Source organism: Trichosurus vulpecula, chromosome 4, assembly GCF_011100635.1.
Source record: "Trichosurus vulpecula isolate mTriVul1 chromosome 4, mTriVul1.pri, whole genome shotgun sequence".
Lineage (NCBI taxonomy): Eukaryota > Metazoa > Chordata > Mammalia > Diprotodontia > Phalangeridae > Trichosurus > Trichosurus vulpecula.
In genome coordinates, this window is record NC_050576.1 from 291,746,776 (window position 1) to 291,772,480 (window position 25,705).

General features: G+C 38.2%; 1 protein-coding gene across 1 annotated transcript in view; it reads right to left on the reverse strand.

Annotated features, from left to right (window-relative positions):
- The window catches only part of UNC80 (unc-80 homolog, NALCN channel complex subunit), a 227,958-nt gene that overhangs the window by 73,928 nt on the left and 128,325 nt on the right, over nt 1-25,705 (reverse strand). Inside the window, exons 30-37 of the mRNA XM_036755726.1 lie at nt 21,110-21,217; nt 18,353-18,491; nt 10,142-10,323; nt 7,760-7,891; nt 5,426-5,612; nt 4,476-4,604; nt 3,302-3,445; nt 1,307-1,407 (exon numbers count right to left, since the gene is read on the reverse strand). Of these exons, the coding sequence (XP_036611621.1) occupies nt 1,307-1,407; nt 3,302-3,445; nt 4,476-4,604; nt 5,426-5,612; nt 7,760-7,891; nt 10,142-10,323; nt 18,353-18,491; nt 21,110-21,217 (1,122 nt within the window). The remainder of the gene's footprint in view (nt 1-1,306; nt 1,408-3,301; nt 3,446-4,475; nt 4,605-5,425; nt 5,613-7,759; nt 7,892-10,141; nt 10,324-18,352; nt 18,492-21,109; nt 21,218-25,705) is intronic.

Below are 25,705 nucleotides of genomic sequence, written 5' to 3' on the forward strand. Positions count from 1 at the left end.
CCTGCATAGACTAGTTACTTAATAAATGTCAGCTGAATTGAATTGAGATTTACAATAGACTGTACAGAGTAGGTATATTGGAAATTCTCAAAAAACATTTAGAAAAAATGTACCTATGATTAGAAGTCTATAGAATACAAATTAATATTTCTCTGGTGATGCTTTATGAACTTCTATGACTCATGTGGCCATCAAGAGAAAAAGAAGGTAGAAGAACAAGTTCTACGGCGTGAGAGAGGATCAGGAATTCAATCTTGGACATGTTGAGTTTGAGGTGCTGATGAAAAATCTAAGCTGGGCTATCCAGCAGTTATTTGGAGTTATGGATCTGGAGTTCTGGGGAGAGGTTTGAGACAGAGATAGTGATTTGGGAGTTATTGCATGAAGCTACAGAAGTTTGTGAGATCACCCAGAGGGAGGGTATATAGATAGAAGTTGAAGATAGACAGAATCTTGGAGGATATATGCATCGCAAAAGAGTGACAGTGCTCTTTTTGAGGAAACAACAACCTAGCAGCAGATAACAGCCACAGCTCAGTGAGGAATATGAAGGCTGGTAACAGAGGGCAGCAGCAGGAGGTTGGTACTTCTCAAACTTTTTCTTCTCAGGACCCCTTTACTCTTAAAAATTGAGGACACTCCCCCCGAAGATCTTTTGTTTATATAGGTTACATTTATCAATATTTATCATATTAGAAATTGAGACATTATCATAAAAATAGTTCTGATCTGATAGGCACCCTGAAAGGATCTCAGAGACCCTCAAGGGTCCCTAGACCACACTTTGAGAACCACTGTAATAGAGAATTAATTTCAGGAATTAATATCAGTAGCAGCTCTGAGCAGCTTCAGAGTCATAGTGGAACATCAGTGAGGCTTTGTTGTCCGAAGAGAAATATTATGGGGTTGCTGAGGGAGTGAATGGATAGAATCACAGGAGCTGTTCCAGCTTGGATGCAACCTGGGAGTGTGAGTTATCCAAAGAGTATTTCCTCTCCCATGGTCACTAGCGGAACTTGTGAGTGAATGTTTTCCTTTTCTTTCCCTTTACCTTGCTAGACCATTTAAATAAATGCCCTTTGCTTTGAATTTATGCAGTATCTGGCTTGGTGTAGGATAAAAAGACATATCATTGGGTACTTGGATTTATGAATTTTTTTTAGTAGATAACAATCCCAACAGTACCATAAGTGGTGCCATAACTTTCAAGGTAGCATGTTGCTATATTAATAACACCTGTGAAATTAGCTTTGTAATGACATATTCTGATTTCCTTTCCTATAAAGACAACAGAAGATTAACTTACCTGTCTATTGCTTATGGTGAGTTTTTCTAGGAAATGTCGAAGGACTGTTGAAGGATCTTCAATTAGACAGTTCCACAGGACCTGCTGGGCTACCGCACTCACTTTTAAAGAAACAGAGCATCATCAGAGGGAGTAATCTGGAGAGGCTTATTAAGATTATAAATACTGAACTTTTTCTATGACATCCTGCCAGTTTTCTTTTTGCCTTTGAAAAGGTCTACAGAATGGTTACTCACCATTAAGTGGACATGCAAATTCTTCTTCATGGAGAAAGAAAGTAGTAGACTACATGACTGCTATTGTGACATGTAATCATTTCTTTTACATGGAAAATATACAGGAACATATGCTTTGTAGATTTTTTATGAAACATGTATCACAGAGGCATTGTAGTAGAGTGGAGTGAGCATTGGGAGACTGGGCTTCAGATTATACCTGTGACACTTATTAATTGTACAACTAGGGCAAGTCATTTAACTTTACTGAACCTCAGTTTCTTCTTCTGTAAAATAGCAATAATATTGGCAGGATCTAGGCAGGTTATGAGAATCAAAAGAGATAATGTGCATAAAGCACTTGGTGAAAATTAAAGCACTATATGAATACCAAGTATTATCATTTTAGAAAATTGTCAATCAGTTAAATGAACACATTAATATTAAGAAATAACTTTAATAAATGAAAATGAAAAAAAACTTTGGGGAAAAGCAGCACAATTAAGCAGAAAGAGGGCTAGACAAATGGTCAAGTACACCTGACTTCTAACTCTTACCAGCCCAGTCACAAATGTTTCAAAGGAAAAGGAAATTCAGAAGTCAGGATGTATCAGTACAAACCCATCACCATCATACCATCACCACCATGAACTAACAGTTCAATAAATATACTCTGCAGATGGTGGAGCCAAGGCTAGGAGTGTTGCCTTAATTTATGGTGAATGATAGCATGATTGTCAGCTACCTTTTGGGAAATTTGAGCCTCTTTATGATTGACTTTAAAGGCTGCTATATAGAGTCCATAGATCATTTTTACTTCTTCCAAGCTTCCCTGGCTTATAACCTGGGCCTCATCTTTGACCCCTCACTCTCATTCACCTCACATATCCAAGTCATTGTCAAATCTTGTCATTTCTTCCTCTGCCACTTCCCCTTCATTCATAAAACCATCACTTTAGTTTATACTCTCATCATCTCTTGCCTGGAAAATTGTAATAGCTTTCTATTTCATCTGCCTGACTCAAGTTTTTCCTCAATTGGATATAATTTTCATTCTGCTATAAAAGTGATTTTTCTAAAGTAGAGATCTGACCATATCATCTAGCCCCTCCACCCCACCCCTAAATCACTAAACCCCAGCGGCTTCCTTTTACTTCTAAGATCAGTTATAAAGTTCTCTTCCTGGAAATGAAAGTTCTTATAAACTGGTTCCTTCCTACCTCTTTGGTCCTTTTATACTTTGCTCACTTCCAGGTATTCAACAATTCACCTACAGTGGCTTATTTGCTATTCTTGAACTCATCTTTCCATACCCCATCTTCATACCTTTGCATGGGCTGTCTCCATGCTTGGAATGCTCCCCCTCCTTACCCAGCTGGACCTCTTGATTCACTTGGCATCCTTCAATATTCAGCTCAAATTCCCCTTTCTGTAGGTCTTTCCCAATCCTGCCAGCTGCTACTGCCTTCCCCTCTGAGATTACCTTTCATCTATTTTGTGTGTATTATATATGTACCCAAGTATTTACATGTAAGTACCTCGAGGGACTGTTTTTGCCTTTCTTTGTATCCCCAAGGCCTAGCACAGTACTTGGCGCACAGTAACTGCTTACTCAGTGATTATTGACTATCTGGCTGGAGGTCACTGAAGAGCTCTACATGAAATCAAGAGAAAGCTCTAAAGGAAAAATAGAAGTGATTTGTGCAAGGCAGGGTGAAAACATGGTGGATCCTTGGCATATTTTTAAGGCACCATAATAGTATAATTTTCCAAATTGTACCTGCTACACCATCTTCCCGAACCTCTCCATCTTCCATCAAATGAACAATGGGCAACACTGCAGCACAGATGCATGCTGGGAATACCGCCTGAGGGGGCTGTGGCACATGGTGGTTTGGAGTATGCTCTGTAGTGTGTTCTTCATCTGAAGGAAGGAAGGAGGCAGGGACATTACATATGTATATACCTGTATCTATATCTACATCTACATCTATGGCCATATCTATACCCATATATCTAAACTTCTCTCTCTAAGTGCTATTCTATTTTTAAAGTACAATTTTTAAAGCAGTGTAATTCTGTGATAACTTAAAGAACATCAGATTATAACAACTTCCTTCTTTCAGATGTTTATAGGAAAAATATTAAAAAGGTAAGTAGTAAGAGCTATTCTTTTTTTTCAGAGATAGAAACAAGCACGAATGAATTTCAGAAGCATTCCTAAGTGAACAGAGGTCAGCTTATAGGAGTGATTTGAGGAGAATGGGATCCAAAATAGAAATGGAAAGCTTTCTCATAGCTTTAAAGCTAATAACAACCGTATGTGCATCTTTTGAGGTCCATAATGCTGCCTTGTGTGACCCTCAGAAGTCAGAAAGGTCTAGTTGCCCACTAACTCCATGTGGTTTTAGATGTTTGAGTGAAGCTCCTAGGTACACAAGCTCTGCCTAGTTTATTGGCGACCACATTACAAATCAGTTGTCAGCTTACTGGAGCCCAGAATTTGGTTTTCCATCCAAGGGACGTAAGATCTATGCACATTCTATAGGCCTTTCTCAAAATAGAAATGTAACTAAGTTTGACTTTAAAAATGTGCAAAACAATGCCAAAACAGAATTCCAGAGCAAATCCTACTCAGCAGAAGTTGTCGTGGTAGTAGTGGAACTGCCCTCAGCAAAGGTGGGCATTCGTTGTAGTAATGGGATTGAGCCCTGTAATAATAATTTTTTTTTAAAAATTGGCTCCACTTGTAAAGGGTGATTGTCAGTTTGAATGAGAAATCATCCTATAGCACAGGATCTTATGTCGTTGTTTCTAGATTACCAAATGTGAAAAATGTTCTTTATCCATGAAAATGCAATAACGAGAAATGAATGAGATTAAATGAGAACATTATAATCCATGAGTATTATGAAGAACAGTAAAATATAAGGCATATTTCCAGCAGGGCTCACCTTCTGCACTGACAGCTGAGCGCACTGACCAAACAGAGCCACGGCGAAAGGAATAATTCCTATGGGAAGTACTTGATGTGCAAGATGGACTGACAGAAAGACGTCGGGATGCCAGATTAGTGACTTCTTCTACTGACAGAGAAACCATAGAATGTAAATTTTGGTTTTCTGCTAATGTTGATATTACAATGATTAGGATTTTCATTTTCATAGTATCCTTCCTCTCCACAAGACTTGGGTGATGTAGTTTGTACTTTTGGGGAAAGCATGCATATGTGCACACATACACACACTAACCCATCTAGACCGAAAGACTAAAGAGTTCTTCCAAAAACTCTGTGCAATATGACTGATCTTAAAGTAATTTGGAAATTGTTCTCCTGCAGCCGTTTGCCATATTTCCCTACATGTTGTTCCCAGATGCCTTGCATAGTTGAGCTATGGACTCAAACTTCTAAACTCAAGGGGGCTGTTCTTCACTAGGAAACCTCTCAGCAATAAGTCGTTGGTTGTGTTTGCTCCATGTGCACCGAAATGGTCTGTTCTGGCTTTACAAATCCTCTATGTTGCTCATATAACTTGGTACATCATCATAAGAGTAGCATTGAATGAGTTAACTAAGACTAGCTCTACAGTATTTCCATTAAACAATAACATAAGCTTTCCATTGCTCCTTAGAGGATTTGGAATTCCTCTCTAACCTCATAAAATTTTTATTAATTTAATTGATTGGTTTCTTCATTGTGGATAACATATTTCACTTAAGACAGAACTACTGGCTCCTTAAAAATTCTTCCATTTCCCTTGAAGAAGCATAATGGAGGATTTGATTCTTTAGCTTCACCTAAGTAGTAGGAAATGGTGAACCATTTTTAATCAAGGTTTTATTCCCCCAATGAATCACTATCTCTTCCCATAGTCTTAAACTTCTAAGAGAAACTAAAGCGCACCTTCTTCTTCCTGCTCTGAGTTGGGGGTGCAGGTAGGCTCATAGCAAGCCTCCTGGGTGATGGGAATGGCGGTAATGAGGCTGGCTTCTCGACCAAGTCGCTTCTTCTCTTCCTCTTGCTGTAAGTTCTTGAGGATGTGCTCTGCTCTCTGATGGGATCTTGATACAGCTCGGGCAGAAAAAGATTTCTGCGGGTAAGTGAAGACAGAAAGAAATTTATCTTACAGCTACTGATGAGAGTTTTGAGAGGTAAATAGATAGCATACCTCAGAGTCAGGAAGATATAGGTTTTAGCCTTGTGTCTGACATACACTATATAACCTCAGGTAAACCACTTAAATTCTCAGTGCCCTACACAACTTTCTAAGACTGTAAATTACAGAACACTTGCCAATCTGCACTGGGAGATGGAGTTTCCTTAATTAGAGTTCCTTACATAAATGATCAATATGTCTGAACAAAAAAATAAATCAGGGTTTCACACAAAGGAATCAATGATAGGCATCAAGTCCAAATGAACCACATAAACAAAATAGCCATGCATTGGAGATTTTAAAGTGATAGCTTCAGTTATCCCATATTTTTCTTTTAAGTACATTTCTAGGTTTTGCACAGGTAAAGCTGTCCCACTTAGTATCATAGGATTTCAGAGCTAAATATAACCTTAGCTGTCATTTAATCCAATATCCTCATTTTACAAAAGAGGACTGAGGAACCAGAATTAAGGAATTTGACCAAGGTCACACAGGTTACTAGTAGGTAGCTTAGCCTGGGTTTGAACCAGGTCTTCTAACCCCAAATCCAGTATTCTTTCCGGAAGAGCTCTTTGGGAATGGTTGTGATTTTCCGACAGCATTCACTTTGCTTTTCACTGAGATTTAATTAAATTAACGACAGTTATTTCTCAAAGCTCACCTTTAGGAAGTTTTTCCCTCAGAGATTACCTTCCTTTTTTCTGAATATGTCTTGTAGGTGCCTATTTATGGATATGTTATCTCCTCCATTAGAATGTGAGCTTGTTGAGGGCAGAAACTGGGGGGGTTTGTTTTTGGTGGGAATTTTTTTTGCCTTTCTTTATATCTTTAGCAGCGCTTAACATATTGTAAGGGCTTAATAAATTCTTTGACTGACTTTTTAGAGGACTTATTCCTACTAACCTTTGAAATCTTACCATAGGAAGAAAAGATTTCTTGTGACAAGAGGCACAATGGTATGCTATGACCTGTCTCTCTGTGATACTTTTTTTTTTGATTGGACCTATGCTTTCATTGTTATAGGCCAAACTTCTAGTACTAATGCAGAACATCACCTTTTCTGTGTCTTAGATTCTTAGAAAACTATGTGAGACATGAGTCAGTAAGTCAAGAAACATTTATTAAGCACCTACTATGTGCCAGGCACTATGCTAAACACTGTGGATACAAAGAAAGGCAAAAGGTAGTCCCTGCCTTCACGGAGCTCATGATCTAATGGGGGAATGAACAAGGAAACAAGTATGTACAAACAAACTATATGCAGGATATGTAAGGTAGTAGAATTAAGAGAAATTGGGAAGGCTTCCTGTGAAGGTGGAATTTTAGTTGAGACTTGAAGGGAAACCAGGGAAGCCAGGATGTGGAGATAAGGAAGAGCATTCCAGCACATCCATAAGACAGTCAATTTTGCATTAGGAAATCAAGCCAACTATTGTGTTGAAAGTTTAAATTTTAAAAAGGTATTTCTTAAAGCTTCTCTAATTTAATATGCAAGGTGTCCCAAAAGCTATTAAAGGTTAAAACTGCACTAAGACCTTTGGGACATCCTGAGTGTGTGTGTGTATTTCTATGTGTGTATATACGCCTATATTTTATATATATACATGTGTATGTATGTGTATACACATAAACACATGTATTTGTATTCTTTCTGAATTGCATGGTTTTCTAAACATATATTTCGTGACATACTATAACTCTACCAGAGCAGAGTTAAGACCTAAGATTACATGGAAGAAGCTCAAGGAACTTTTAAAATAATAATGATGATCCCTGATGGCTACAAAATCTATAGCCATATACTTTTAACATATTCTCTGTGGTGATTATGTGGTTTACTAACTAGAAGAAAACTAGTGTGCAACATTCCTAGGTTCCATACTTAGTACTAGTCTTTTATACTCTCAATAACAAAAAAATTCAATTAACAAAATAAAAGACCTCATGTGCTTACTATGTATTGCTTAATGTGCCTTTTTTAATTAAAAAAAAAGGAACACATTAGCAGAGTTTGCATTTTCATTGGTCTCCTTGTGACTCTGTCACCTGAAGCTATAGCAACTAATTTATGTGTCACTTACCGACTGATCTTCATTAATCGGATCCTGTACACTCCCGCTGCATTGTGGTACCCATGGGGGGTCAAACATGGGGACAGAAGGCATTCCCAGTACTGGTGAGGGCAGGGTGAAATTTATACTAGGAGGAGGAATCTGTAAGGAGACATAAATAGAGACTCAGGTAGGAAGAGAAAAGGTTGTAGGAAGAGGCAAAGTTGTAATGGCTGCCTCTAGGGGTCGCAATGGTGGTGAGGCTCTGGCAGTAGCTCCTTAGCTACTTCAAGATTTTGATAACAAGGAAATATATTTACACATCATCATTAGACATAGGATGGGTCTCTAGTGCCAACTCTGTTAACCAGCTCTGTGACCTTGAACAAGACGTTTAGTTTCCCTGGACTCCAGTTAACTGCTATGTAAACAGAAATTGTTGGACTAAATGCCACCTTTCCTTTGCATGAATTCTTGCAGTTTACAAAATATTTTTCATCCTTTGTCTCATTTTATCCTCCTTATCCCTGTGAGATAGATGGAATCAACATTATCCCTACTTTATAGAGGAAGAAAAAGTAGGTTGAAAAAACCAACCACACTTGCTTAAGGTCATGAAGCATATAGATTTGAGACTTATGCCCAAGTCTTCCAACTACAAGGCCATTGGTTATGGTCACTATAACAAACTACAACAGACCAGATGATCTCTAACTAAGATCCTTTCTAACTCTAAAATGCTTTATTTCTTGTTCAGAGCTCTGGAAGGCTCCATAAACATGGCATTTAAATGTAACTCCAATTTAGCAAAGCCCCCTAATTTGCAGATCAGTTATTCAGATCTACATATCCAACTCCTTCCTCTCTCCTGTCAAATCGATCTTCACAAAGCATACTTCGGATCATATCCCTCCCTGAACTCAATAAACTCCACTAGCTTCCTAGGATCAAATATTAATTCCTGTCTAAGCCCTTCACAATCTGGTCCCCACCTATGTTTTCCAGCCTTATTGCACATTATTCTCTTCCGTGTTCACCCAAACTGGTTATCTTGCTATTTTTCACCCTCAACACACCAATTCCCGCCTCAGTGACTTTACTCTGGGCCATCTCCTGTGGCTGGAATGTATTACCTCCTCACTTCTCTCTCAGAGTTCCTAGTTTTCTTCAAGGTTCGGCCGTTCTTCTATAAGAAACTCTTCTGTCTTCTGTAAGAAGTCTGTCCCCTTAGCTGCTAGTACCTCCTCACTTTGTATCTAGTGTCAATATGTGTGTGTGTGTGTATATATATATATATATATATATACACATATACATATATATGTATATGTATATGTATATGTATATGTATGTTTAGATATGTATATATATATGTGTGTGGGTGTGGTGTGGTAGATATATATACACATATGTACATATACATAAATACATACATATACACACTCATCATATAATGGGTGTACCGAAAATCTTAGTGCAGTTTTAATCTTTAAAAGTTTAAAGGCAGCCCTTGAAAATTTACTTTATTACTCAGAATTTATAGCCATGTTACCAAGGACAGTGGTTTCTGATATAAGAAGAGATTTTCCAGGTGAAATTCATTTCATTCTCCTTAGTATGACACAAGGAGTTAATTTTGGCTATAGCTGAGCCTCACAGAGGGATTACAGCCTTCTGGCTCTTTGTAATGGAAAACTCTGTAATTACAACTATGAAATCAACACTGAGATACCAATGGCAGGTGCTGTGTTATGATAGATGGACCTGGAGTCAGGGGAGACCTGGTGTTGTACTTCTAGCTATATGATTATGGGCTATATGATTATTAACCTCTGTAAAATAGGGATAATAATAGCTGTTGGGTTATTGGGAAGATAACATGAGAGAATATATAAGAAGGTGTTTTGTTCTCCTTAAAGTGCTACATAAATATTGTTATTATTAATGAAAAAGCAGTGTTTAGCTAAGCTCTATTTATAGACCACTGTTTTAGATTAGCAGGTGTCAAGAAGTTTGAATCCTTAAGAATTACTCCATTAAATGTTTTGTATGACTTCATATGTACAATGGATATTATATTTTTTGTCTTCTCAATGGATAAGGGAGAGAGTGGAGGGAGGGAGAGAATTTGGAACTGAAAATAAAAATTTAAAATGTATATAAAAAGTTCCTCCACAATCACTTTCAGCAGATGACCTACCATTTTTTAAATGGAATTGAAAAAAAAATTTGAAATTTGAAATGATTTCATCAAAAAGTTGAAAGCATTTCATCAAAAGAGCTTAAGATTATTTTATTCTGCTCACCAGAGAAGTTTCTGTCCAGGTTATATTGGGTGGATTTGAAAAGAAAAAGGCTTAGAATAAAGTATAGGGCCTAGGAATGTACCTCCCATAACTGACCCATCCTCACCTTAAAAATCTGCTGAGCTCCTTCCTCCATTCGAGGCCATACCTGGTAGCGGAATCTCCAGAGCGTATGGAACTTGAGGATGGCATTGAGCCGTTGCACAGTCTCTGGGTGATGGAATTCTGACATCAGCATATCAGACACAGCCTCTGGGACTTTTACTGCACATAGCAGGAACATGGCAGCTGGAAGAAAGCAATCCAGCATTAATCAGGGACATGTCACTGGGTTTATGTGTCTGGAAAACAACTCTCTGGCTGTGGTGAAAAATTCCCTTAGGGGAAATGAAACCTGTCCAACTATGTTGGCAAAAAAGCACCTTGTTTCAGACAAGGGCACGAGGCACCATCTTTCATTCCACCCACTGGCTTCCAATTTATGGTTTCTTAGTGCGATGACATTTTGACAGGGCCAAATAATGGTGACTTTTGCTAGAACCACTCTATGAGTTCCAGTTAAATAATTCTAGCCACTGACCTACTTAAAGCAAACTTTTACCTGTTATTTCTTTTAAGATTGGATTCCTGTTTCCGTCATTTGATCCAAAGTGAAATTTTATTTCAAATAAATGTTTTGCTGAAATTTTATGAGATTTTTTTTGATGAGACAGCCCTTCAAGTGAAAAAGTACATTAAAAAATACATAAACTTTTGGGAAAAAATTTTAAAATTCCACATTTCAAACTTAATTCAGGCTTTAGGAACATAAAGGAAAACTCATAATTAAAACTATCCAAAAGTGGTAGAATGAGCTGTCTTGTGAGGTAGTGTGCTTCCTCTTTCCAGAGACTTTTAATCAGAGGCTAGATGATGACTTATTAGGTAGGTTGCAGTGGGAATTCTTTTCAGGAACAGATTAGACTACATGGCTTCTGAGGTCTCTTTTAATTCTCAAACCATGTAATACTATTATTCCCAAATAATGAAGAGAGAGAAATGCTAAAAGAGATTTTATGAGTCTTAGTAGTGGCTTTTGATCTAAGAGAAAGCCAAACAGTGATCAGAAACAAGATCATGAGCCATGATAAGTTATATAGCAGATGATAAATCATGAGCCACATAAATCTGAATTGGAAGAAGGAACCAGTGGTTCTGGTGGAAATAGAATTATTTTTATTTTTCTATTGTTTTTACTTTTCACCTACAACTATTGTCAGGGCTTGCTTATCTTAAGAAATTTTCCCTTGACTCTTCTACCTCCATAGCTACAATTTCATTTTACAAATGAGGACCCGAGGATCAAAAAGGTTGACTTGGCCATTGTCATATAGCTAGTAAATGTATGACATGGGATTGATATCTATGTTTCTTCTGGTATGGTAGAAAGAGTACTTCATTTGAAGGCAAGGCCTTTACAGCTTGAGTGACTATAGAATACTATAGGATCATAGAATAACACAATTTCTATGGGGTTCAAGTTCTTAAATTTTTAAAATGAGGGATTAAATGGTTTCTAATGTCTCTTTAAGTTCTGAAATCTATAATATTTTTCCTCTGCCATTAAACTTCTATTCTATCCTCACCCTCCCCACCCCTTCCCAAATTCAAGCAACATCTGTAAGGCATGTATCTGCAGGGCACTGTTCTAGGGACTGGAAATTTATAGGTGAAAGCACAATGATTTTTGAACTGGATAACAATGAGTTGTTACCCAGGATGAGTAAAGAGAGTGCAAGAACTCATACCTATCCTTGATGAATCCAAGTCACTTGGATCAAATGAATTTCATCCTCAGGTTCTTAAGGAACTACTTAGTGTGATTTCTGAGAAATAATGTGGATAAAGATAGAGGAAGCTCAGAAACAAAGAACTCAATTTTCAGCACAGCCTAGAGAACAGAGCCTACAAACTATAGGTTCATGGGCTTGACTTCAACCCCTGGCAAAATTCTAAGATGTATTATTATAGAGATGGTGGTAAATATCTAAAAAAGGAAGCAGTGATCACAAAGATCCAGCATGGCTTAATCAAGAATATATCATGCCAACTTCATACAACTTCCTTTTTATTTTATTTTTTTAATTTTTAGATAGGATTATTAAACTGGTAAGTCAGGAGAATGCTGTAGATATAGGTGACTTAAATTTTAATACAATGTTTGATAAATTATCTCATGCTATTCCTATGGGAAGGATGGAAAAACGTGGAATAGATTATAGTACAATTATCTGAACTAAGAACCTCAAGAATAGTTATTAATGGTTTGATATCAACTTGAGAGGTCTCCAATGGAGTGCCTCAGGGATCTGTGCTTTATCCTGTGCTATTTCCATATTTTTATTTTTAATAATTTTTACTTCTTTATTAAATTTTTATTTTAAATCAGTGATTTGGCCAACAGCATAGATAGCATCCTTGTCTAATTTGCAGATGCAAATTTGGGAGAGATAGCTAATGCAATAGATGACAGAGTCAGAATGCAAAAAGACCTTGGCAGGCTGGAATTCTGGGATGAATCTACTAGAATGAAATTTAGTAGGAATAAAGGTAAAGTCTTACATTTGGGTTCAAGGACTCTCCCCTTCCACCCAGTACAAAATAGAGGTTAGGTTGGATAGCGGTTAACTGTCAAATGTAAGAAATGATTATTTCTGTCTGGCATTAATAACTAATTATTGTGTTAGGACCAATGTTTTTCTCCTTTTCTACTTCCTCATCCAGAAATCAACCAGTGTGGGAAGTCTCTCATAAAGATATACCCAGGCCAAGATCTAACCAGAGAGTAAAAGAAATTCTAAGTTTGGACTAATGGGTGCATTCCTGCTCACTGTGTTTGCTCAGACAGGTCTTCTGGGAAAATGTGGATCCTCCCTTTTGTCAGACAGGTGATATGGAAATTGAGAAGTCTCTTCGACCAAGATTTGGGTGATCCAAGTCATGAACCCCAAGACTCTCACTGTAATATTAATTTTCTCACTAATTGGTAACCAATCAGTGTTGATTGCCACCCTGAGGAACACCTCCTTTTTGAAGGGCATATAAACTGTAGGCCCACAGCCATGAGGGGGTCTTTGGTCTAAGAGAGAGGGCCAAATGACCATCCTTTTATTTATAAATTGCTGGCCTTATAAAATGATTAAATTACCCAGAAGCTATGTCTCTCAGACCTTTTAAAGTGTCACAAAAAGATGCAAGGGCTTTATTGGACTCTAAGAAAAATAGGAGTCAACAGTATGATATGATTGCCAAAAAAGTTCATGTGGTATTAAAAGAAGCACAGCTTCCAGGAGTAAGGTAGAGATTGTCCCATTATACTTTGCCCTGGTCAGACTGCTTTTAGAGTATTGTGTTCTGATCTGAAATATCATTTCTTTCCTTTTTTTTTGGAGGGGGGAAGGCAATGCAATTGGGGTTAAGTGACTCGCCCAAGGTCACACAGCTAGTAAGTGTGTCAAGTGTCTAAGGCCAAATTTGAACTCAGGTCCTCCTGGCTCCAGGGCTGGTGCTATACTCACTGTGCCACCCAGCTGCCCCTGAAAATGCATTTTAGAAAGGATGTTGATAAGTTAGAGAACATCCAGAAACAAGCAACCAGAATGGTGAAGAGTTAAAAGCTTTTGCCATGGGTGAATTGGTTGAAAGAACTAGATCTGGTGAGCAGGAAGGAGAAAAGGATAAAGTGGGTGGCCATATTATCTGTCTTGACGTACTTCAAAGGCTGCCAAGTGGGAAGGAAATTATACACATTCTGTTGGACCCCAGAGGGTAGAACAGAGAATGAAGGGTATAAGTTGAAAAGGGGGGCGGTTGGGCTTGATGCCCTGAAACATTTCCTAAAATCCAGAGCTATCCAAAAACGGGATGGGCTGCCTTGGGAGGGAGAGATTTTCTCCTCGGTTGAAGTCTTCAAGAAAGGCTGCATGACTACTTGTCAAACGTGTTGCAGTAGCAATTCCAGTTAGAGTCTGGGCTGGATTAAGAGGCCACCAAGGTCTCTTCTACCTCTGAAATTCTGTCATTCTGTGACAGCATTGACTACTCTCAAGGCACCCACTGTCAAGTGTAAGAATAACATGTACACAAATAAATATGTTCGAAAGTTATATGTACCTAACAAAAACAGACTGAATTTATGCATATGTTCTATGCATGCAACAATGATACGTTGAATTTATGTAAAGCTTGATTTATGCCATCTCATTTTGTCCTCACAACGACCCTCTGAAGTAGATGCTATTATTAACTCCATTTTACATAGGAGGGGACTTTGATAGAGAGAGACGAAATGACTTGCCCAGGGTCACATATTTAGCAAACGTAAGAATCAGGATTTGAACTCAGGTCTGAGGTCAGATGGGCATAAGAGATTGGAAAGGGAAGGGACCCTACCTGGGGGATCTGACTGTCCTCATTTTACTAGAATTTTTGACTTAAGCTTCTTGCATGTTAAGTTCCCATTCACCAAGGGACAATGTCCCAAAGCTCTAGGAGAATGAGTTTAGTATGGTGTAGTAGAAAAAGAATTCTAATGGAGCCAAGAGATCTGGGTTTTTCACTCTTTGCTCTCTTGCTGAATTTTTATATAGCCTAGAGCATGTCCACCCCCTCTCTGGGATTCAATTTCCTTACTTGAAAAATGATGTAATTAAATTACTCTTCTGACAATTCTCTGAATCTGGTCTCTTCTAGCATTTAAAATTTCCTATTACTAGGCACTCAAATATTCGATTCCCATCCCACTCGGGATGGAGGCAGGGTGTGCTGGAGGCAGCTCTTACTGGTTTGCAAGAGCCAACTGTTAAATTTTCAGTGTGAGTAGTTACACCTCAGAAATGAGCAAATGCTACAAATCAAGGCTTGATTTATTGTCTAATTGTCGAGACTTTAGAGAGTGATTGAGAAAATGTTAACAATACAGATTAAACTTTAAAATGTATTCTGCATACACACATTTTTCTCCTCAAGAACCAACTGTTTAAAAAAATTTAAGCAGCAGACTATCAGGTAGAGGCCAAAAAGCGCAGTACCTTGAGATCAACTTCTTAAAACAAACTCCATTCTCTGCTACCAATTTCCCATTACCCCTCGACTTGTCAATCCTTTGCAGTAGAATTCTTTCCTAACTGCTTTACTGAAAAATGCTCTTTCCAAGGTTCTGCATGCACCAAAATATTTACAGTGGCATGTTTTTGGTGGGAGCAGAGAACTGGAAACAAAGACAATGCTGGTCCTTCTCTTCTTCCAAACTTCAATATTTCAGTCAAAGGCACCATCATCCTTCCAGTCTCTTAGGTTCATAACCTTAGCATTATCCTTGGCTCCTCACTCTTGCTCAACTCACATATATCAATTCAGTTGCAAAAATTTGATGTTTCTGCCTCCACAACATCTCTTGCATCTGGCCCTTTCCACTCACGTGGCTACCACATTATTTCAGCCCTTTGACACCTCTCACCTCGACAATGGCAACAACTTCCTAATTGATCTTGATGCTTCCAGTCTATCCTGCTTCCAAAGGCACTTTCCTTTACACATGATCTGATCATATGACTATCCTACTCCCAATTACTTCCTATCTTTCACCCTGAGATACAGCCAAAACGGCCTTCACTCTGTTCATCATATAACATCTCCTGTCTCTGTGCTTTTCTATTGGCTATCCCAAATGCCTGGAATATTCTGCCTCCTTTTATCTCTACCTCTGTGGTCATTAAGTGGTACAATGGCTAGAGCATTAAACCTGGAGAGAGCAAAAGCTGAGTTCCAATTCTGCCTCTAATACTTATTAATTCTGTGCCAGTCGTGTAACTTCTTTCAGTCTCAGTTTCCTCATGTGTAAGCTATGGTTCATGAATGTAATGGAACATTATTTCACAGTAAGAAAAAGATGAATATGACAAACACAGAAAAGCATGGGAAGACTGCTGCTATAAGATAAACAAAACCAGGGAAACAATATACATAATGATTGCAATAATGAAATGAAAACAAAACAATGAAAGTTAATGGCATGAAATTATAATAACCAAGCTTAGCCCCAAAGAAGAGCTATGAAAAAGTGCCTCCTCCCTTTATTGCAGAGGTGGGGGGACTAAAGGTAATCTATATATACTATATACTATAGTGTAGTGATACTATATGTAATAATGGATTTTTTTGATATGTTGGTTAGTTTTGCAAACTTTTTCTTTTTGTATTCTTTGTAATAAGGCATGGTACTTGAAGAGGGATAGAGAAAAGAATAAAACAAAATATATCAATAAATATTTGTTTTTCTTTAAAAGAAAAAAAAAGAAAAACATTCTTTCTTATGAAAGAGGCATCCTGATTTCTTAATACCAAACCTGTCCTTTCTCATTTCTTATTCTCTTTGACTTCTCTAGCCAATAACACTCTTAATGATCTTCTCCTTGAAACTCTCCTTCTTTGGCTACTATGGAACTATCCTCTTATTCCATCTCTCCTTGGAGGAGCGGTCACCCCTTTTCTTTTCTTTTTTTATTTATTTTTTATTTTTTTTACCCCTTCTCTTTTCTTCCCAATGCCCTCTGCTTATCCTGATTTCTCACAACAGGAATATGTCTCTATGTGGGCATGCTTGAATGCTCAGTGCTCTGTTCTTCTTGCTAGCCTTACCTCCCTTTTTAGGAAAGATTTCATCCATCCTCATGGCTTCAAGTATCACCCACAGACAGGTGATTTCTCAATGTATCTCCCCTTCCTGCCCTCTCTTCCGGGCTTCTGTTCTCTATCTCCAACTCCCTTTTGTACATCTTTACCTAAATTTGCCCTGTCATCCTTTTAAACTCAGAATGTCTAAGATCAAGGTCATCATCTTTCCCCCCAAATCAGTATCCCTTCTGGAGTCTCTTCTTTAGTCAATAATACTATTCTTTTTTCAAGCACTCAGGCTTAAAGCTTTTGACTCATCTTTGACTCCTCTCTTATTTCCTACTACTCCCATAACTTCTCCTCATTGTTCTGTAAACATGCTATACACACTCCTGCCTCTACTCTTTTGCTCACAAGGTTCCCCTAGCCTAGGATGTTCTCCCTATCTTTGATTGGCTAAGTCCTGTTCTTCCTTCATGACTCAGGTCAAGTCCTATCTCTTCTATTTTCATTTTTCCCAACTCTAAGTAATCACTTCTTTCTTTGAACTCCTGTTTTGTTTCTTTGCCCCTTATCCATCACCGAGCTAGCATAGGCTATCTTACATTATTATTTTATTTCTATACATAAATAAAGCATTGGGAATGGAAGGTCAAACTCAAAGATAGTTCTTAATGGTTCAGTGTTGACATGGCAGGAGGTTTTCAATGTAGTGCTCCAAGCATCTGTTGGTAAGTGGATAGAACATTGTCCTGGAGTTAGGAAGACCTAAATTCAAATCTGGCCTCTGATGCTTACCAGCTGCGTAAGCCACTTGACTTCTTTTTGTAACTGTGTCCTCAAATGGGACAGCTGAGCAATGCTAAACTGGAAAATGAGGATAATTATGGAACCTACCTTGTAGGGTTGTTGTGGGGATCAAATCTGGTAATATTTGTAAAAAAAAAGTGGTTAGCACACTGCCTATCACATAGTAGATGCTGTATAAATGGTTATTCCCATCATCATCATCATCATCATCATCATCATCTCATCATTATTATTTTTATCAATGCTTGGCTTTAATATTTTTTGTCATTGACATTTGTGGTCAGAGATCTTTCTCTATCTTGAATACTTTGCACAGTGGCTTGCACATGATTGGCACTCATAAATATCCACTGATGCTGCTGCACAGTAGATACAAGGGAGGGAAAGTCGATTAGAATTGTGTTTTATACGAAAAATACATTGAAAGTATGGCTATAAGGCAAAATCATGTTTTATATCTCCAGAATGTCTTTGATAGGCCAGAAGTGAAAGCCAGTGGGTCCAATCCTTCATGCTGAGAGATAGCATCATGGCCTCCAGAGGCATGGGTTTCAATCCCAGGACTTCCATCTACTTCTTATATGATTGTTGAGTAAGTGTTGATCTTTGAAATCCAGCTTTCTCTTCTCTACAATGAGAGAGTTGGACTAGATAATTTCTAAGGTACTTACAGCTCTAAAATCCTCTGATTCCTAGAACCTAGGAGCCATCTCTCAGCTCACTGCTGTATCTAGAGCAATACGCCATGCTATCTGTTTGATCTAGGAGATCAGCCTGAATTCATAAAACTCTCATTTTAAAACATGAGCTGCCACAATAGATGACTCCCTGGGTGGATCTTGTCTTGTGTTACCTGCAGCTCCAGCCATGTGCTCATCCATACTGAGCAGGAGCTCCCAGGCTGCAGGCTGGATGTCTCCATACATCTCTTCTGTCAGAATTGGTGCTGCCTTGATTAGCAGAGACAAGGGAGCTGGGGACAGGCTCATTACCTTGGGAAAAGAAAAAAAAATCCCATCACATTTCAAAAGCATTTTAAATGAGGGTGAATACTGACAGTCTCACAAATTTGACAGGCTATCTGATTTGCTTTTTCCTTTCTCTAAATGAGAATAAAGCATTATCTAGAAGAGAAGCTATTTAGATGATGAGGTATATTAGGATTCACTATCATACCAAAGAGCAACTAGTTATTCACAGACTGATTAAAAATAAATTTGTATTTTAGATTTTTTCTTTCTAAAGTTCCAGGGTAGAGTTAGTATAATAAACTGTTTTCTGGTTAGTAGAATGATGCTCAGTAAGAGGAAAATATCTTGTGTCCAAATTCTGTATTGCTTTTGGTCAGGGTACATCGAACTGTTATAGACAGTTTTGTACCATATTCCTACACTTCCAGAATATTAGGAATGATGGTCAGATGCAAGGAATAGTTCTTACTGTTCCAATATCAGCATGGCAGGAGTTCTCCAATGTAGTACACCTCAAGGATCTGTGCTTGGCTGTGTGTTGTTGGACATTTTTATAAATGACTTTAAAAGTTAAGTGACATGCTTATAAATTTGTATATGACACAAAGTTGGAAGGGAGAGCTAATGGAGTGGATGAAATATTAGGATCCAAAAGAATCTTGACAAGACAAGCATTGGGTTGAATATAATGTGATAACATTCAATAGGGATACATGTAAAGTCTTGTGCCTGGTTAAAAAAATTATTTCACAAGAATAAGAGCAGTTTTTCTGCTGCCCTCCCAACTCCTTTCCACAGGACTTACTCTATCATGCCCCTGCATACCCCCTCCTCCCCAGCTCTCTTATATGTGTTGTATTCCTCCATTAGAATGTAATCTCCTTGAGGGCAGGGGCTATCTTCCTCTCTGCTTGTATTTGTGTTCCTGGTGCTGAGTATAGTGCCTGGCAAATAGTTATCACTCAATAAATGCTTCTTGACTTGGCTGAAAAGATCGGGGGATTTTAACCAGACTATGAGCTCAATATGAGTCAGCACTGAGATGTGGCCACCCCCCAGCCCCCACCAAAACTAATGAGATCTTGGGCATCATTAAGAGAGGCAAAAAGGAAGATAGAAGTCCTACTGTCCTCTGCTCTTGTCAGAATGCCATGCTCCATTCTGAGCACCATGGTTTAAAAAGGGCCTCGACCAGCTGGAGAGAGAATGGAGAACCACCAAGATGGTGACAGTTGAGCCCAAAGAGTCATCTGAAACCACTATCTTTAGATCAGAGCAAAGAAGACTCAGAGTGGGGCAACGTGATAGCTGTCCTCAAGGATTTAAAGTGCTGTCATGTGAAGGAGCAATCAGACCAGTTTTGTCTGGCCCCAGAAGGCAGAACCAACTGCAATGGGTTTGAGTTACAAAGAAGATAATTTAAGCTGATGTCAGGAAAAACTTCCTGATAATTTGAATTGTCCAAAGAGTTGAATGGGCTGCCTCAAGGTGCAGTGGGTTTCCCTCAGCCTCCTTCCTCCCTTCGAGTACTATCAGCTGAGGCTGGACAACCATTTGTATGTAGGTTGTTTTAGTAGACCCCCAAGGTTCTTTTTAATTCTTAAATTCTGTAATTATATGAATTTATTTCATGTCCTAAAAATACAGGCTGTCTCCAACTTACAAGTGGGCTGTTCCAAAATTTTATTTGTATGTCAGTTTCAGGGTTCAAATGCATTCTCTTATTGAAATAATATTATAAATTTTAATTAGGTACTAAGGGTAATCCATCAAAAAAACTATTTAACACCAGTTACCATTTCTGCTAAGTTTTTAATGGGCTCCCAGGCTCAAAACTTAGGCATCATTCTAGCCTCCTCACTATCTTTCACCCCCATATTCATTCTGTTGTCAAGATTTTACAATTTCACTTTTGCAACATCTCTTAAATATATCCTGTTCTCTGCTCTGATTCAGGGCCTCATCACCCCACTCATGATCTATTACAACAGCCTGCTCGTTGGTCTGCCTGCCACGTCTTTTGCCACTCCAATCCATCTTCAATTCAGCCACCTGCTTTCTTGGGCTCTGAAAAAAAATGAGCCAGAGCTCATATCACTCTCCCCCATACTCAGCAAACTCTGATGGCTCCACATCACCTCTAGTAGTAGATATGAAATCCTCTATTTGGTATTCAAAGCCCTTCATAACTTAACTTCCTCGCCTCCTACCTTTGTAGTATTTTTGCACCTTAATCACCACCACATAGTCTTTGATCCTGTGACACTGACCTTGCTGTTCCATGAAGAAGACACTCAAGCTCTTGACTCTGGGCTTTTTTCCTGGCTGTCCACGTCTGGAATACTTCCCCCCCTCAACTCTGTCTATTGGTTTCCCTTAAGTCCCTAACTAAAACCTTTTCCAACCCCTCTTAATTCTAATGCCTTCCCTCTTTAAAAAAAAACTTTCTCATTTATCCTGTATAAGTTCAGAGGCTTTTGCTCTTTTTATATCCCCAATGCTTCTCATGGTGCTTTATACAAAGTGGACATTTAATAACAGCTTATTGACTGACTGAGTGTATGCTTATATGTTTGTGTATTTTAATTTAGAAATGACTGTAAACATGTTACCAACAAATGTGAGGCAATGGTCAATACCTGATGTCTGATGTATTTTAACATCCCAGAGTCCTTTTTGCCTTCTAGGTTAGTCTCTGTAACTCTCTTCTTCAGAGAGGGTGTCCTCAGGCATGATTTATCTGAGCACTGAAAAGAATGTGAAATGTAAGTTTAAAAAAAAGAAAGGATTTCAGGTGAATGCACATCTGAAAACAAAGTAAAGCCACTCTCCAACATCAACAAATCCCTCAGATCTCCTTCTAGTCCAAAAGTTCCTGAAAGTCAAGAGCAGACATGTTCATTAACAAAAAGGCCACTTAAGATTTACTCAACTTATCACATCTGGGTGAGTTCTAACCTGGTTGTAGAATGCAGAAACCATTTCCTCCCATTTTCTTGCTGAGCAAGCCCTCAAGCCAGGTCAAGTCGGGTTTGATCCTGCCTCAGACATTTAATAGCACTTTCTGGTTGGCAAAGCATTCCACGTTCGATCCTCACGATAGCCCTATGACATACGGGTTATTATTGTCCCAGTTTTACAGATGAAGAAACTGAGGCTGAGTGATTTGCTTAGGGTCACGCAGCCAGTCTAATGCAGGATTGAAACTAAGTGACCCTGATGCAAGTCACATAAACCAGCTGTGTGACTTTGGGTAAGTCACTAAACCTTGAAGAGTTCTTTTCCTCTTCGATAAAACGGGGATAATACTACCACCAGTTTATTTGTGTAGACCACATGAGATATAATAATAATGTATCTAAAATAATGTAAAGTATTTAAAATAAAATAATAATGGATATAAAGTGCTGTGAAGACCTAAAAGCTGCATATATTGTTTCTGTTGCTGTATGTTTTGTTTTTATTCTAGCAGTAGAAAAATCACTGGTTTAAGCTTTGTAACTTTAAAAAAAAATTGTTGGTTGGCCCTACTAAAATCAGAGAAGCTGCTGGAGGTGTTATTCCTGAATGAGAACCTGATCTAAGTCTTTGTGACCTTCAACCATGTTTCAGGGGCTACCTCATGTGGGAAGAGGATAAATAACTCTCCCTCCCCCGAGCTGGTACATGCTGGTCGTTTCGGTATTCATTCTCTTCCCTGGGCGTGGGATGAAGAGGGCCTATCCTTCAACCCACACCAAGGCAGAATTGTGCTTCTGGTTCACTCCTGAATGGGGTTGCAGGCAGAGCTATTGAGAGAAGAGGTAACACTGAGACTTCCCATGAGTTCCAGGAAAGTCTTTAAAGAGTTTCACCCCAAGGGCTTACAGCATTCAGTTTCTGTGAATAGGATGGCTCCATCTTTACCAAAGAGTAGGCTTTGAAACAAGTGAGTCAGAACTCATGCCGTGCTCTCTAAAGACAAAAAGAATGCAGGTGCAGACTTCGGAACATTTATAATTTGTGCAAAGGAGATTCATGTACTGCTTTTTTTCTGGGAATGCAAAAGCAATTTGTCACATAAAGACTGTGCTTACATAAGTTAATTTGGAGGCTGCTTTCAAATCATCCGTATGTACAAGGAGAGTCATTCCCCTCACTTTTGAATAATGGTAATAAAGACAACAGCATAACAACTTGCATTTATAGTACATGTCCCAAAAGACTTATTACAGTTTTAAGCTCTTAAAGCTTAAAACTTTTGGGACACTATGTAGAATTTTATGCTTTACAAAGTGTTTTCCTCGTAATGATACAAGGTAGACAGGACAGGTATTGTTATACCTGTTTTTTGTTTGGATAAGATCTACACTTTCATTGGGTTTCATTGGATTGCCTCGCAAGGAGGCAAGTCTCTGTATCAATAGAGCTTAGCATCGACCTTGAAACTTGGGAGTCTTACAGAGTTTCCTTGGAGGGCCTTGAGAAGTTAAATGACTTGTCCAGACTCAGACATTTAATGTGTGTCAAAGGTGGGGACAGAATGCCACAGTCTTGTTCACTCTTAAATAAAACCTTCATTTTACAGGTGAGGAAAATGAGGCTCAGAGAGGTGAGATGACTTCTCTTCATATTTAAGGAAAAGTTCTCAGGCCAGCCATGTTTTCCTTCCTCTATATGCCCTCTCCACTCCAGAGTTCTCCAGGCCTCCTCCACTTTTTCCCAGCATCCTTGCTCTGAAAGTTCATTCTGGCCCTGAACTTCTCACAGTGGAAGCAACAACCCCTCCTTGCATTCCCTTCCTCTGATTGGTCAGTTCCTCCCAGAACCTCCATTTTAAGGAAAGTGCCCTAGCCTGTCAGGCTTTTGTTCCTCTCCCAGCCCCACACCTGACTCTGGACTTTCTCCATCATGTCTCTACATGGTTACTTTCTCTTTCCACTCCCTTTGCCCTTTCAGCTTTTAAAAAATGTTTTGTCTTGCCTTATTAAAGTGCAAACTCCTTGAGGTCAGGGACTATCTTTCTGTTTGTATTTGTATTTTCAGTTTAGCACAGTGCTTGGCACGCTTAATAAATGCTTGTTGACTTGACTTTTCCCATAATTTCCAAAAGTTTTTAAAAAATAGACAACAGGAAAATACTGAGTGATGATGGAGTTTCAGGAGGGTAGAACAGCCATATATAAAAAAGGTCACCTGCTTAGATTGCCGAAAAAGTTCATCCCTGGCTGTTCTATTGGTGATACAATTCTTTAGCAGGGGTTTTGTTTATTTAAAAATATTTTAATGACTATCTCAATATGATTGATTTCTTTTTTTAATTATATGTATTTTATTCATTTAAAAATATTATTCTGAGAGGGGTTTCTGTAAGCTTTGTCCACATTTGTCTGTCTGTATTTCTCTCTCTCACATGGACACACAGACACACAGACACACACAGACACACACACACACACACAGTTAAGAATCCCTGGTTTAAGGTTTTCTGTTAAAACAAAGTGGTTCTATGAACATCTGGAAACTTCACAGGTGTAGACCAAGCAATGACATGGACCCAGGATATATAGCCAGGATTTATGTCAATGGAGGCCCAAAGTTCAGACATTATTGGACCAATGCTCCCAGATGGGATTTTGGCCCAGGGGGAACCATTTGAGGAAGTGTTCTGAAGAAGTTACAACACATCAGGAGGATACGATACACTGCCCCCCCCCAAAACTGGAACCTTCCTCCAATACTTCAAGAGACATTATGGAATGCTCATTGTGGGATTTTTAGAGAACTGTGTTTTGGCTTTTTGCAGAGGGCTTAGTAGTTAGGATCTTGGTTTCTAAAAAAATATAACTTCATTTTGGAACATTGTGACTAGGATAATATCGAGTGATATAGTTGCTGCCAGTACTACTTGACTTGAGGATTTTCCCAAGTTCTTGTGGGGAGTTGAGCCAAGAGAAATGTTATAGCCCTAAAAGATAATATTGGTCTTCTATGGTATGGTCATCCCTAATGCAAGTGTTAATGTATGTTTTAATGAATCATTAAAGAAAACTAGTGGATATTTATGCTGCTCTACCATATTTAAAGCTAATGTGGATAATATATCACTTAAACACAATTTTCAAAAATAATTACATCTGCAAACATTTTGTTTGATTTCTGTAATATGAATTGTTCTTCCCAGTAATGACCAGCACCATTTTATCTCTTCCTTTGTAATCCTCAGCAACTTCAGCCCTTCCCCATATTACTATGCCAACAATATTGCCTCATATTTATATTGTACCTCAGGGTTTGCCAAGCACTTTCCTTTCAAAAATCCTGTGAGGTTGGCAGTGTAAGCATTATTATTGCTTTTTTATAAATAAAGAAAATGAAGCTCAGATAATTTTGATGATTGCCAAAGTTCACACAGCTGGTAAAAGTATCTGAACTGGTATTTGAATTCAGTTCTTCTTACTACTTGGGCCGAAAGTCTTTTTACTTATTCAATAAATATTTATTATGTATTATAAAATGCAACATTATAATATATAATGTTATTATTAATTATTCTATATTAATTCAATAAATGTTTATTATAATATATTAACATGCTATATATTATAATGTATTATATATAAATATATAATATTAATAATAGGTATATTATATATATACCTATTATATCTAGAGCTCTATACAAGAATATAAAAGAAAGAGAAGAAAAATCTTGTGTTTGAGGAGCTTCCAGACTAGTGGGATAAGTGAAAGACACCGACAAAATGACAGAAGTAAAATGAGGCTCCGAGTGCAGAGATGTGAATTAGAGGAGTGATCAGAACCAGATGGGTTAGAAAATACCCTCATTTTCCTCATAAATACAGTTTACTCTACAAATATGTCTGAAGAAGAGCAAGAGTGAGAAACAGAGTGATGAATAATCTATTGCTCATTAGACCTTTGCCTGATTCTTATTAGCCCACTGCTTTATTACTTTGCTGTCCTGTTTGCATTGAGGGTCCAGGCACATAGTCCAGGGTTCATTTTTATGGTTGATGCAGAATGGATAAATGTGAGAGTATCATGAGAGAATAGATAGATTGTGAGGAAGGATATCAGGATTTGGAAAGACTCAAGCGAGAAACGAAGGACCATAAATGCCATATGGGATTGGTTTGGGAATGGGCTCATAAATGCTGTCGACAGCTTTTGAAAAGAATCAGATAGAAATGGTTTTGTTTTCCTCTGGGGAACATAAACAAAGATCTAGAACC